A 15,430-nucleotide genomic window follows, 5' to 3' on the forward strand; every position below is an offset into this window, starting at 1 on the left:
CTACCCCAGCGCTTAGAAAAGTGCTGTGCACATAGTAAGCGCTTAACAAATACCAACATCATCATCATCATGTAAGGTTGGATCCAATCCATGTCCCACATAAGGGCTCACATTCTTAATTCCCAGATGAGATCACCGAACAGAGAGAAGTGAAGTGACATGCCCAAGTTGACACAGCAGACAAGTGGCGGAGCTGGGATTAGAACCCAGGGCCTTCTGACTCCCAGGCCCTTGCTTTATCTACTCGGCCACCTTGCTGTTTACACCTAGGAGCAGCAAATAAACAAAAAGCAAAACAAAGTATGTCATCCAAGCAGATTTCTAATTAGGGTCCCTGGAAAACCTTGTTAGTTTCCAGAGGGCAGAAGTCTAATTAATATCCAATCACTCCCATTATTCAGCATTCAATCAATCGTATTTATTGAGCGCTTACCGTGTGCAGGGCACTGTACTAAGCGCTTGATGCTGACACGTGCTCAGTAAATACTTGTTGATGACGGTATTGATGGTGCTAGATGCTATTCCTCAACAGGAACCAAAGGCTATGCAGGTTGTGGGGCTTGAGAGGACAGAGAGGGTAATAGTTCACCAAATAAAGATTAAGGTGGAAATAGCTCTGTGCCGAAAGGAACCTTTGCAAATGACTCTTCTAACCAATGCATTAATCTAATTTAGGCTAGCTAGCAAGTTAAAGCTTTGATCTGTGTAGAGAGAGATTCCCATTAGAAAGCAAAATAGGACATCTTTTCCTTGGTATGATTTTGGAATGCACTGTCCCTTTTTGTCATACTTGTTATCTGTGTATCCATTGCAGTCGTGTACGTGGCGATAGGCTGTTTACCTTCAGGACCTGTTCCCTAAGGAAAAATAAGTAATGAACCCAACCCTAGAAGATGTATCTGCTCAATCAGCTGTTCAAGGTTTTCTGCTCAAAGAGATGTTGTCATGTTGATTTATCTAGCAAGCTTCTGTGGCAAAAAAAGAACATTTGAATGTCAGGCAGTAAGCAGCTCTCCTGAGGGGAAAAGACATTTTTCATTAGTCCCCTTAACGAGCAACTTTTTAAGCAAACGAAAATAATCGGTGCAGTGTCGACAGCGGTGTCGGTAAAACACCGTGAGCCGTGGTGGCAAGGTAATTTTCCCAAACCTGGATCTTCCATTTCTTTGGTGATACGGTACCCACACGCGCGCAGCAGGGTCCTGCTAGTTATATAAGCCCCGTATGACAGGAAATGTGCCGATGAAAACAAAACGAGCACACCATTTCATTTTTCAGTCTGTCCTGTCGAGTTCCCGCAAAACCTGTAGCGTGTCACGTCTTCACCCCGATGACCTGAGCAAAATGAGGTCCGTAGAATTAGATTGGGAATCCGTGGGTATCGCCACTCCGGTCGAGAAGCCGGAGAATGCGGATCGCCACCTCCGTGCCGTTCTGCGCCTTTGCTCTTTTGTCCCAAGTGCCCTGAGCTGTCATCCCTTCTCGGATGAGGAACGGTGGAAAAATCAAACCGAAGGGAGCCGGTTTTGCCACGACAGTCATTGCAGTCGCTGTCTGTTGACTCCTCGAAACCGCCCCCTCCCCTTCTCTGCCTCACATTTATTTCCCGTAGACTGTTTTAAAGATCGGACTCTTGGTTTTTCTCTCCCGGAGGGTCGACTGTAAATTCAAGCAGAATAGAAAGAAGGGCATGATTGGCCCTTGACTGAGGGCCAGCATAAATCCCACTACGGTGCCAGAAAAGTGGCTATTTTAATATGTAAATTAGAAGTTTCTCTTCCAGAGCACACTATCTGACAGCGAGTTCAGTGCATTGTGTCTACTCCTCTTTTTATAGAGCTTTTGGAGATCTGCCTTGTGGTGAAAGCAGATTCTTTATTACTATGGACTAATGAAACAGATGTCAGATGGCTAATTGCAGGAGGAAAGAGAAAGCCGCTGATAAAAGAAGGGGGTAGATAGAGATCTTGGCGGTGGTAACGGAGCATCGCGAACCTGGCATTAACCAGCGCCGAGCGATTCTTTGGAGCCATCAGTTCTAGAACCTTCACTGTCCCTATTGAGAAAGTGTGGCTTCCAGTACTAAAGGGTTAAGTCATCCCTCATTCACAGAAAAATTGGACCCCATTATTTTGAATGGAAATATAATGACGATGGGGGTGGTGCAGCGTTTTTAGGAAATATACGAAATAGGCCTCCTGTCTCTTTGCTTTTGTGTAGCTGTGTAGGTAGGGAAATTGGCTTTCCCATTTGCCCGTCCTACTCAGCAGTGACTTGGAGGGTGGGGATTAGGGGGAGGGGAGGCGTAGACGTTTTGGGGCTGTTGCGGGGGGAACACTGATGTCCGGGGAAACGCGTGAAGAGGCCCCGAAGGGCCTTGGATAGCGGACTCGACAGAGTGAATGACGGGCCTTTCGCCACAATGAACAGGCCCTGTTCGCAGCCCTTTCTTGGTGATTCCGGCACCTGTGAACATAAGCTGCGAATAACACATAATTTTGTGTTAATACCAGGGCACGTATAATATTGTAATTCCACTCTTATCTCGTGGCCGGTGAGAAACCAAAATTAGGACCTTTCCTACGCTGCTGCCGGGCTCCTCCGCTCACATCAAGCCAGCATCGAAACAGCGGGGCGCAGTGGATAGGGCACGGGCTCACGGTCTCAACCCGCATTTTACAGATGAGGAAACTGAGGCCCAGAAAAGTGAAGTGATTTGCCCAAGGTCACACAGCAGACAAGTGGAGAGCTGGGGTTAGAACCCAGGTCCTTCCGACTTCCACGGTCTAACCATTAGACCACGCTGCGGGTTTTTTTGGTTCATGTTTGCAGTCTGAGTTAATAGACTGCAATTGTCTATTTCTTCACACTTGTAGGTAATATCACACCAAAATCAAATTAGTTTTGAGTGTATTGTTGTAGCCCCAAACCAATTGCATTTCTTTCTTTACAGTATGAGATTCGTAATGAAATTTTCACTCTTTTCCAAACCGTCTTGTGTTTAATAGGGTCGTTTCCTCTTGCTGTTATTTATGCATTGCTGCCGTACAGCATTTGTTAATGAAATTTTAAGCTTTGTTCCTTCTAGTGGATAAAACCAAATAAAAATGCAGACGCAGAATCAAATTGTTCTACCTTCCTCTGAAGCCTTAGACCAAGAACCTAAAAATTGAGAGTATTGTTTTGCTAAATTAAATAAATATTTTCTCCTCTTCACCTAATATATGAGGGTATGAGCTGAGTAAAATGGCAAGTAATTTTTACAGAAGTAATGAAAAGGTCAATAAAGGGTTATTCTGTTCTAAGAATGCTTAAAGACGGTGAGCTAATAAATGAAAGATTTATCAACACTTCACTGATTTTTCTTTTTTATTCAACCTCCTTACAGATTGTCTAGACCCCACTAAATTAATGCACCTTTATTTGGAAAAGTTGTCACAGAATTCTCCTAGCAGCGTAGGGAGAAGTATTAACTGTAGCAAGAAAATCATTTCAGTTAAGATATGGAAATAGAGGAACTCTGACAAAGAACTCAAGAAGAAGATTGTAAAGCAGGGTGAACTCTAAGCCACAAAGCAGGAACCAGTAGTTTCAGAATCAAAGTGATGGTATTTGTTAGGTGCCTACTCTGTGCCAAGCACTGTTCACAAGGTAATCAGGATGTCCCACGGGGGGTTCACAGTCTTCTTCCCCATTTTACAGGTGAGGTAACTGAGGCACAGAGAAGTTAAGTGCCTTGCCCAAGGTCACACAGCAGACAAGTGGCAGAGCCGGGTTTAGGACCCACGTCCTCTGACTCTCAAGCCCCTGCTCTTGCCGCTAGGCCTCGCATAGAAAGAAGGAAGAAGGGGGAAGGAAAGGTCAGTTTGAGGGGAGAGAAACCACAACTGCACTATTAGAAAGACGAAAATAGAGACAGCAGTTAGAAACTGAGCCCTGCGATAAGCAGGAACCTGGGCTGCCCTACAGTAACAGGGATGAAGGGGCAAAGCGAGGGTGAAAAAGTGCAAACACCTGTAGCTTGGGAGATGGGAAATACTCAGAATGTGAGGAGATAAAGTCACGGGCAAGGATTTCACCGAGAATAAGTTCAAGATACTTATGTGGGCGGTATTGCCAAGGTAGAAAGTTACAGCTCCTCACACATGGATATTTAGCTGAGAGAATTAAGAATCCAGAATGATTGAAGCAGAGAGGAGAGACAGATGGAGCACCCGAAGAGGGATAGAAGAGATACTAAGTATAAGGTCTCTTTCCCTTCTGGGCAAGTTGAATCAGGAATAAAGAATGTAGATATCCGGGCATGGCTTAGTATCAGTATGAAGTGAAAGTTGAGGTAAAGTGGTTAAATCTGGAGAGCAGAGAAACGTTTAAAATTAAATGCGCCTTAAAAAGGAGGATAATCCAGCGGAAAATGACGGTGGAAAATGTGATCAAGTAGTTCCATTTACCCAAAATATGCACCCACCAAGGTCTGAGTCCCTTTTTAGATCCTTTCACCCAAGTGTATTAGATAAAAAGTCGGGGATCTAAGCCATAATTATCTTGTGCGTGATCAGATGTTCTATTTATGGGATCATAGCTTAAGCTGTAAATGTAGTCATAAAACAATCTAATAATATTACAATGAAAGAAATTTCAGCAATCTGAAATGTTTGCTACCCATTCCCTAAAAGTGATTGCAGCGTATCAGTCAATAAGTGGTATTTATTGAGCTCATATTGTGTACAGGGCACTGTACTAAGCACTTGAGAAAGTACAGTATACCATTTGGTGGACATGTTCCCTGCCCACGACCACCTTATAGTATAGAACGGATTATATTCTGGTTACAATAAGGTGTAATAGGCATCGAGTAATTGATCGTCACAGTAACCTTGTTTGAGTTTATATTTTATGTCTTTAGTGAGATCGATCTAGTCATATGAAATGTTTCTTTTTAGGGCAAGTTTGTGAATCAGTACTGTGCTTTAAAAAGTTAGGATGAGAATCACATTAAGTACAAGATATAAAGGGGTGAATGCAAGGTATTAAACCATCATCCTGAACATGTGAAGTTTTTAGTTCCCAAAGAGCTTATTTGGTGTCAGTTCTACTTTCAGCACTTTGGGTATGCGTTAGCTTTTTGAGGCTTAGATTATTTCTTATAAATAATAGGAAACACAGAATATTTATTCTACATTCCGATTATACCAAACATGTACATTCAGTGGCTTCAGTGGTATCGGTCATTCAATCAAGCGCTTACTAAGTGCAGAGCATTGTAGTAATTGCTCAGAAGAGAACACTGCAACAGAATTAGCGGACACGTTCCCGGGGAGACAGACATCGATATGAATAAATAAGTAATTGATAATGTGTAATTTAAAGATATGTACATAAGGGGTGGGATGTAGGGGGTGGGAAGAATATCAAATGTCCATAGGTCACAGATCCATTTTCATCTATGCACTTGGAAGGGAGAGCGAGCTGGGGGGGAAGGGCTTAATCGGGGAAGGCCTCTTGGAAGAGATGTGACCTTAATAGTGCTATGATGTGGACAGAGTGGTGGTCTGGCATGTATGGAGTTTGGAGAAAATGGTTTAAGGGAAAGAAGTTTGGAGGAAAATGTTATAAGGGAGATGGGGCGATAAACTGGAGGGAGCCATGGAGTCATGGGTGGTTTTTGTTTTTTCTTTTTAAGTTGGGAATTCAGTCGTATTTATTGAGCACTTACTGTGATCCATAAACATGTCTGAAAGCAGTGGGGAAGAAGCTGTTGGAAAGTGAACAGTTGAAGTCACTTTGGAGGCAAGTCTAGTTGGAGGGAAGAAGGAAGGGGGTGAGTGCTTTCAGAAGGTATGAAGGGATGGGGTCAGAAGCACAGGTAGAGCAGATTTAGAGAGGAGGCTAAAGATTTCACCTTGAGTTACTGGAGGAAATATAAGGAGAGTGGAAGCGTGGGGATTTGAAGAGGAGCGGGGAAGATCTTAGGGATAGCGCACCTGATAGTTTCAGTTTTGTTAATGGAAGTATGTGCCCAGATCATTAGGGGAAGTAGATGATGATGATTATGGTATTTGTTTAGTGCTTACTATGTGCCAAGCACTGTTCTAAGCACTGGGGGAGATTCAGGGTAATGAGGATGTCCCATGTGAGGCTCACAGTCTTAATCTCCATTTGATAGACGAGGTAACCGAGGGACAGAGAAGTTAAGCGACTTGCCCAGGGTCACACAGCGGACAAGTGGCAGAGCCGGGATTAGAACCCAAGACCTCTGACTCCCAAGCCCACGCTCTTTCCACTAAGCCACGCCGCTTCTCAAGAGATGATGGGGGTGGGGAGTGGATAGGAGGTTTTAGGAGGAGTATTCATCCACGTCCGTATTTGTGGTTCTTTAATGTCCTTAACTTTTGTTCATAAGACCAGGTAAACTGTCCTACTCATGATCCTAGTTTTGAAGCTCACTAAAGTTGGATAAGATGAAAATGAGTTCCACCTGCCCAAGTTTGACATTGCTCACCGTTAAACGACGATGTAGCTTTGCTTATTAAACATCAAGAAGAGATATTTTGTGTCCGACAGACTTTTCTATATCCAGCAACGGTCCATAGATCATTTTTCTTCTTTGCTTTAAAGCAGCTTCGCAAGCACCCAAAACTCTGAAGCCAAAACCCTCTCAGCTCAAGCACCCTGGTCTTCTTGTGCCTGTTCTCTAATCAGTTAATCAGCAAAGAGTTATTGAGTACCCTGAGTCTTTCTCCTCATTCTAATCTGGAACAAGTTCAGTAGTTCAGTCTGATGCCTACAGTTTAGTGAACGTGATAGAAATTCTTTATTTGTCTATTAAATGTCAGAGCACTGTATTAAGATTTTGGAAAAAAAAATGCCCAGATGAGAATTAGACACTGTCCCTGGCCCTTAAGGGGAGACTATATCCTTCATGTAGATATTTGGGTTCCTTTGATCTGATTTATATTGCTAATTCCTAGAGATCAGGAATCAAATTTAATTCATTCGGTTCAACACTGCATGTCAGTATTTGCCTAATTGATGGTTTTGATAGTGATGATGAGAAAGCTGATGAAAAAGAAATGTAAAATAGGAGTCCCGATAACTTAAAGTCTTTTCTAAAGCTTTTTCTTCTTGTCTTGGTCTCCTACTGCTATTACCACCCCGTAATCTCCCCACATACTTTCAGGAGTTTTTAGCAAGAGAGTGTTTTCTTCCAAGTCGGGATCTTAACGTTTCCTGTCAGGACGAAATATCCCTTTCTCCCAGAGTCATATTTTTGACTCGTCACCTCCGGAAATTCAATCAGTGATGTTTATCAAGTGCTGTCTGTGTGCAGAACACTGTTCTTAGCGCTTGGGAAAGTACAGGATGCCAGAGTCGGTACACAAGATCCCTGCCCTCAACAAGTTTACAGTTTAGAAACTCCTTGGCACTTGGTCATTTTTCTGTCTACATTTCCATTCTCGGTTATCCTTTTCTACATTCTGTGTAGCTGTCACTAGTGTTTTGTGTTTGTGGACTTTGTATTTGTTTTGCATCCCCCATTAGAGTGTTAAACTGCCCAGGTATGACCGTCACCAGTTATCTGAAAAATGTATTAAGCACGGGTTTTTATGCGAAGCACTGCACCGGCCCCTGGGGAAGTTACCTTGAGTGAGCAAGCCATGGACCCTGACCTTGAGTAGTCTATAATAAAAAGAAAAAAAGCAATGCCGTTTCTTCCACCTAGTCTTGTCTTAGGCCATCTAGTCGTCTTCGACCCGCAGAGACACCGTGGACCTAGTACAGAACCTTAAAAATCATGGAAGGAATTCCGCTCGATTCATGTGATTGGCCAATAGAGAGTATGGTATTTGTTAAGTGCCTATCATGTGTCCAGCACTATTCTAAGCACTGAGGTAAATACAAGTGAATCAGGTTGGACAGAGTCCCTCTCCCACGTAGGGCTCACAGACTGCGGCTGCAGACCAGCTAAAACGTAGTTTCCTTTCTCTTCCCACCCCGCCACAACTCTCTCCACAGTATCTTCTTTTTTTCTCATCGAAGTCTGTAGTATTGGGTCTAAGATCCCTGTAAACCAGAATGGTGCGAGGTTTTTTACTTATTCAGTCGTATTTATTGAGCGCTTACAGTGTGCAGAGCATTTTACTAAGCTCTTGGAAAGTTTGTCGGCAACAAATAGAGACAATCCCTACCCAACAGCGGGTTCTCAGTCCCCCCCGGGGGTGACAAATAGCAGGGATGAGGGTTAGTCCAAACATAATTTAAATACACAGTAGTACCCAGAAGTAATGGATAACAAGAAACCGAAGTAACTCGATTGGATTCCTATCCAGTCAGGCTATGTTAAATTAGAGGCGATGAGGGGAAAAGATCTATATCCCATTACCGTTCCTTTGAACATCTGGCCACCTAACCGTCAAGTGTTGGCAGCTCCTTTCAGGTTTTAGACATTTTAAGGAAAATGGTAGTGTTCACGGGACAAGGACTGACAGTTTGATTATTCCTTTTTCTCCAGGAGACTGACCGGTCATTCTTTCCACATGGGCTATAGCATGGCGATCCTGAATGGCATTGTGGCCGCTGTCACCGTCGCCTGGTCCCTCACGTGAATCAACACTGGGTCAATCCTGCGGCCAAAGCATCTTCTGCAGAACGCACATAATCGACTACAACTTTTTATAACACTGAAGACTGCCCTCTTCAGCTTAAGGGCCACGAGGTCTGCAGAGGCTGAGATTTATAGCCGCGTTCTGGGTTCTTTTTGCTTTCTTAGGTGCCGTTTTGAGAAGTTTAACCTTGTCTGTGTATATTATGTAGGTAGTTCTCTGAGTGTCGTTTCTTGAATCTTCATATTTGGATTTAAGATCTGACTTGGAAAGACACCCCCTAAATGTGGGAGTGATGTTGCAGTTAGTTGAGCAAGTGCTGGTAACATAAATAGGAAAAGTTTTCTCAGCAGCACACTATTTTAGCAAAGAAAACAATACCTCCTACTTCTACGTTTTTAAATTTAAATGAAATTGGTAGAAAAGTGACCAGTAGTCAGAATGACTTAGGAAATTCACTCACTGAGCACGAGCTGTATTTATAGAAATGTTTTTCTCCACTGTTTTGTTTCTCTGTAATGTTTTTTCACTCTATTTTCATACTTTCTAGGGTGTTTGGAATAGTGCTCTTCTTAAATAGCTGCCAATTTAGGGTTTTGCAAGCAAAAAATTCATTTCAGAATTTAGTAACTGGTTCAACTTGAATATTCTCACTTTTTATTAAGGCTTGGGTGTTTTAAATGTCATTTTTTAATCCCACCGTCTGACCTTAAGTTTTTTTGTGCATTTTTACTAGTGAAAGGAACCTGAGTTCCTTCTAATACATGAGTCGGGAACAAAAAAAAGGGAAGCGGCATACACAGGTTGAGGCTGTCCAAGGCAAAATGTGTATCTGTCTGAAAGAGAATTGCAGATCCCCATTACTGTCATCAATAAAAATGAAAACCACCTCATTTTTAACTCCCTGAAATGGGAATTTGGAACAGGGGCTTTCTGTGGCAAGTGGATGAGAACATCTGGACCCCTTTGGCTTGGATATAAGATCGCATCCTAATTGCCCGAGGAGCCGGCCTCATTATTTTTTGGTTCACCTCGAAAAATTTGAAGGATCTGCCACTTTTGATCTCCGTCGGCCAACGCCATCTGGGAATAGAAGAATCGATCACATTTTCTGAGCTCTCAGTGTGTACTGAGTGCTTGGGAGAGTGCAATTGATATCAAAGATGGTAGACCTGTTCCCTGCCCACAAAGAACTTACAATCTAGAGTAGGGGGAACCATGAGGAGGTTTATTAAACAAAACATCGCTCTCTGAAACCCTGTTTTGTTTTGTTTTTGCACCAAGGTAAGAAACAAAAATGATAGGAGTTCCAACAGGTAGCCATCCCAGCCTCCTTCCTTTCCTATGGGGAGTCAGGTCTGAAATTGCTCTTCATCTCCACCCTGTCACATCTTAAAGCCACCTAGGACAGGGCAGGAGCAGCGAAGACCATATCAAAAACCCGAAATGCGGCGATAGCTAGGTCCACGTGCTGGTTATCCTGGGATGGTTTTTGACTGAAGCAGTTCCGCCTGACATAAGACGTAACTCTCCCCTCTTAACCGAGCAGTGCCTGAGCGATGCTCATCTCCAGAATGAAAAGGGGCCAGGATAGGCATGCTACTGCATTGTCATGGAAAAAATGGGCAAGTTTGCTAAAGACTCTCCCTCTGGGACACACACCCATTCGTGGATACAGTCTCACTGTCAACTGCGTCACCTTTGAATCGAAGCACAACTCTATATAGCTTGTCACCGTAGGTTACGTTTGGGCAGATTTGTACAAAAATGGATTTTTTGCAATGGAAAAATTCTCTCAGAGGATATATTTACCTTCTTGCCATGTTAGCCACTGTGATAGAAGTAAGGGAGAGAGCAAAACTGGAGTTGAAAATAATTTAAAATGTATTTAATATTGGTAAATTTTCAGCCATGGCCTATTTCTACTTCAGTTCTAAATGTATGTATGTTTAATTCAAGTCCTTTTGTGGTATTTATTATAAACTTGGAACATTCGTGCATATTAACGTTACCGTTGTTTCTATTTTAAACACAGATTGAAGCCGAAAGTGATAATAAACTGTTTGATATTTACCTGTGTTTCCGGTGGGTTTTTTTTTAATTGGCGTTAGTTAGCCTCTACTTTCATAATAATCGAGTTGTCACTGATTGTTCTGTCCCTTGTTGCCCTTCTTTTACATACAGATTTCTTTTATCATTAAGTGAATTGTGGACTCACTTCTATTCTAAAAGATGGGAGTGGTTTTAAACCCTCGATTTTCTCCTCCTTAGTATCAGAAATTTAGGAAGAGTTTATAGCATTATGCTACTCTGTCCAACAAGGCAGAATGGAAAACACTCAGTAGTTCTAGAAGTCTTTAAACATAGAGGCTATGTGTAATAATTTGAGGAGGTTGGTGGGTTTTGGGTTTTTTTTTTTTGGTGGGGGCGTTTATGGAAAAAATGGCAACTGTTAGAGGTCATCAAAGTTTATAATGTATTTTTACATTTTATCTAAATATATATGATGGGGGATATATTTCCAAATTGTATCTAGCGTGGCATACCAGACCCCAGTTTTCTGGGACACTTCTCCTGCCCTAGTGGGACACCATCCTTATATCCAAGTGCTTATTACAGTGCTCTGCACACAGTAAGTGCTTAATAAATACAATTGATTGATTATATGGCCGGGCCCTAAAGCAGCCATTCGCATTCTTTCCTAAGGGAATTCCCTCTTTCTTCCCCATTGCGTCTTAGAGGCCCGGAGTTGGATGGCTTGGTGGTCAAAAATGTTGATAAGGATCCCTCTCCAGCTGAAATTCCTCCCACCAGGAGATGCTCTGTATGTCCTATAATTCTTAGAGGGGTATTTAGCTAGGGGCTACTATCTCTCCCACCTCACTCTGTAGTCATTTTAGGCTTTGCATCTTTCAGTAGTCCCCAAATAGTTTATCATAGACCTGGTAATGGAGCTTTCACCATAAGAAAGACCTCATCGTCCACGCTATTTACTGAGTGCTTACTGTGTGCAGAGCACTGTACTAAGCACTTGGGAGGGTACCATACCGGAGTTAGTAATAATAATAATGTTGGTATTTGTTAAGCGCTTACTATGTGCCAAGCACTGTTCTAAGCGCTGGGGTAGACACAGGGGAATCAGGTTGTCCCATGTGGGCCTCACAGTCTTAATCCCCATTTTACAGATGAGGTAACCGAGGCACCGAGAAGTTAAGTGACTTGCCCGCAGTCACACAGCTGACAAGTGGCTGAGCCGGGATTCGAACCCATGACCTCTGACCCCAAAGCCTGTGCTCTTTCAACTGAGCCACGCTGCTTCCCTGTCCACAGTGAGCATAGTCTAAAGATGAGCTGACAGTCTGGCCTCTCGTGTTGATAAGGGAAAAGGTTCAATCTTAAAATCCTTCAAAAATTAGTAGGAGAAATACAAGGTACTGTTTTCCTTCCATTATTTCTGCAGGGGTCAAATGGTTAGAAAAACTATTCATTACTCCTCAGAAATAACTTACAAAAGAAGTGTTATTTTATACTAGATATTTAGTATTGCAATGCAGTACCTCTTAGTGGTTTAGAATGGAAAGATTAACTGTCAGCTTTTCTATTATTGTATTTTGCAAGTTTTTCATGCCGCTTAGGCTCCTTAAATCTTCTGAGATAGTTCGTGATTAATTTCAGTGTAAGAGATTAGTTTTGTCATTCTTAATACCTATTCTTTTTAGTTACAGTAAACTTAAGCAAGAGGGATTTCAAGCTCTTTATAACATGTTTAATACGAATTCCTTTTCCTCAGATGCACACCTGCATACAATGCCAAAATATTTTCCTACAAGCCAGCTTCTGAGGTTGCTTTTTTTTAGTCTATCATTACTTTAAAATTTCCAACTCTCTCAGTCAGTCCTCAAGCACGGTAATGTGCCTTACCATCACCTGGGCTTCAATTTAATCATCTGTAGAATGGGGATTAATTATACTTAGTTATTTTATAATTTATTGATATATTATTTTCCCCAACCATCTATGCATACATTATTAACCAGTTAATCAATGATATCTGTTCATCGTCAATGGTATCGAGTGCTTACTATATGCAGAGCCCTGTACTAAGCACTTAGAGCACGATGGAGTTGGACGTGATCCGGGCCTTCAAGGAGCTTACAGATGCAAGGTTCAGAACTCATTTAAGAAAAGCTTTTATTTTGATAACTCTCATGAGGGAGATGGAGATTAATTAATATTTGTAAAGCACTTTTGGAGAGGAGAGACTGGGCTATTCAGTATGCTGCAGGCAAAACTATTGGACCGTGAGATTAATAAATCATTTGCAAAGTTTGGGGGGATGTGTAAGAATGCTAATTATTTAATAACCAGAACTGATCTTATCAGAAGGTAGTCCATTTCTTACATTTTGGAAACGCATTAACTCTTAAGGCCCACGAGAATTCATTTTAAAAAATCTTCCAGTTCACTCAATCAGTTGTATTTGAACACCTAGAAGTATTTGACAGAGCGTTAAGCACTTGGATCTCTGCCTTCAAGGAGCAGCGGAACCTAGTGGAAGAAGCACGGCCCCGAGAATCAGAGGACCTGGGTTCTAATCCTGGCTCTGCCACTCACCTGCTCTGTGTCCTTGAGCAAGTCACTCAACTTCTCCGTGCCTCAATTTCCTCAGGATTCAGTGACTTCCCTCCTACTTAGACTGTGGATGGGGACCGAGGCCGCCCTGATTAACATGTATCTACCTCAGTGCTTAGAACAGTGCCTGTCACATAGAAAGCACTTAAATACAATAATAATAATCTTACCATCAAGGCAGTAATTTAGAACAGGATTTTAGATAGCCAATCGTCTAGCTCACGTCCTTCCGAGATGCTTCCCTGGAAGACAAGATGTAAAAGTGTTTGAATTTACGGGGTGAAACGTTACTAAGAGGCTGGCTGAGTGGAGATTTTATTCAGAATTTACCACTTTCCCTCATCTACACTGAAAATGCTTAGACCTATAGGAACCACGAGAGGGTCATCAGTTTATTATGGGGAAGTCCATGTGTCCAAGATGTGGACAGCAATTTAGAATGCCAGACCTTCCCTTCAAGAACTTTGCTACCTCTTTTTCCAGTGGGAAAGTAGAGATGTCCATCATATCAGTCCTTCAATACATTTGAGTTTGTTCCCCTTAAATCCATGATATCGACCCCATTCCCCTCCCCACAATTATCCTCATTATTCCTGAGCACCAACTGCAGTTGATTCAATATAGTCAATAGTAATACATGTGACATTTATTTAGCTCTACCTGCAAATCGAGTGCTACGTTTGATTCCCTGGCACACAGTTAAGCACTTAACGAATACCATAATTATTATTATTCAAAATAATCAGTTTGAACATAGTCCTACCCTTGATACTTACAGTCTAAGAAGTGGTCTAGTATCAATTCAGCATCTATAAATAAATAGAATTATCGATATCTACACACATCAGAACAAATAAACAGGCATTTATATAAATAGAATTATAGATATTTCAAATACATATACATTCCCCACCCACTTGTTATTTATTAATTTGAATATTAGGGCAAGGGCTGAGGTATCTATGGCTCAAAGTGTTTCTGTGGGTAACTGTGTGCCTCAGTTACCTCATCTGTAAAATGGGGACTAAGACTGTGAGCCCCACGTGGGACAACCTGATTCCCCTGTGTCTACCCCAGAGCTTAGAACAGTGCTCAGCACAGAGTAAGCGCTTAACAAATACCAACATTATTATTATTAGTAAGTGCTTGACAAATACCATCATCATCATTATTATTATAGCCCAAGTGGTGCCCACAGAAAGCTTGGCAGGTTTTTCTCCTGGTTTTCTGCTGCCATGAAAAATTGATTGGGTTTGAAGTTATAACTTGTGACCCTTTGAGTTGGTGGTGTTCTCTCTAACACGATTTCTTTCCCTGGGAATTCAAGGGGATTTGGAGTGGGGGACGATTCAATCAGTCAGTCAATCAGTGGTACTTATTGAGTGGGTGCTGACTATGCGCAGAGCACTGTAATGATAATAATTATTGTTAAGTGCTTACTATGTGCCAGGCCCTGATCTAAGCACTGGGGGAGATAGAAGGTAATCGGGTTGGACACGGTCCCTGTCCCACACAGGGCTCACAATCTTAATCCCCATTTTACAGGTGAGGGAACTGAGGCACAGAGAAGTGAAGTGACTTGCCTAAGGTCACACAGCAGCCTGGGAGAGTACAATACAACGGAGTCAGTGGACACATTCCCTGCCCCTAAGGAGCTCACAGTCTAGAGGCTCAGAATTTTCCCCAGGTACGAGGGCTGTCGTTACCAGAGGCTCCCCAGAATCCACAGGCCCCAACCTAGGCTTTTAGAGTCAGCCAAGAATTTTGGATCCAGGCTGGGGAAGGTCATCGGGATTCTTCAGTTGATTCTTCAGAGCGTAAGCTGCATCTTGACAGCCCACGATTGTTGATGATGATGATGGTATTTGTTAAGCGCTTAACTGTATGCCAGGCACCGTACTAAGCGCCGGGGTAGATACAGGCAAATCGGGTTGGACCCAGTCCCTGTCCCATGTGGGGCTCACAGTCTCGATCCCCATTTTACAGATGAAGTAACTGAGGCCCAGCGAAGTGACTTACCCAAGGTCACACAGCAGACAGGTGGCTGAGCCGGGATTAGAACCCATGACCTTCTGACTCCCGGGCCCGGGCTTTATCCGCTACGCCAGGCTGCTTCTCACATTGTTCATCATGACTGCGCCTTCTGCAGAAGCACCCTTGTTCTGGTATTATCTCGTTACTCCTCTGTCCTTAAC

General features: G+C 42.6%; 1 protein-coding gene across 1 annotated transcript in view; it reads left to right on the plus strand.

The window, feature by feature from the left end:
* Positions 1–10,676, plus strand: part of ARL6IP6 (ADP ribosylation factor like GTPase 6 interacting protein 6) — a 32,175-nt gene extending 21,499 nt beyond the window's left edge. The window contains exon 5 of the mRNA XM_029072232.1: positions 8,513–10,676. Coding sequence (XP_028928065.1) covers positions 8,513–8,606 — 94 coding nt within the window. The 3' untranslated portion in view covers positions 8,607–10,676. The remainder of the gene's footprint in view (positions 1–8,512) is intronic.
* The last annotated feature ends 4,754 nt before the right edge of the window (positions 10,677–15,430 follow it).

The sequence above is a fragment of the Ornithorhynchus anatinus genome, chromosome 9 (assembly GCF_004115215.2).
Source record: "Ornithorhynchus anatinus isolate Pmale09 chromosome 9, mOrnAna1.pri.v4, whole genome shotgun sequence".
NCBI lineage: Eukaryota > Metazoa > Chordata > Mammalia > Monotremata > Ornithorhynchidae > Ornithorhynchus > Ornithorhynchus anatinus.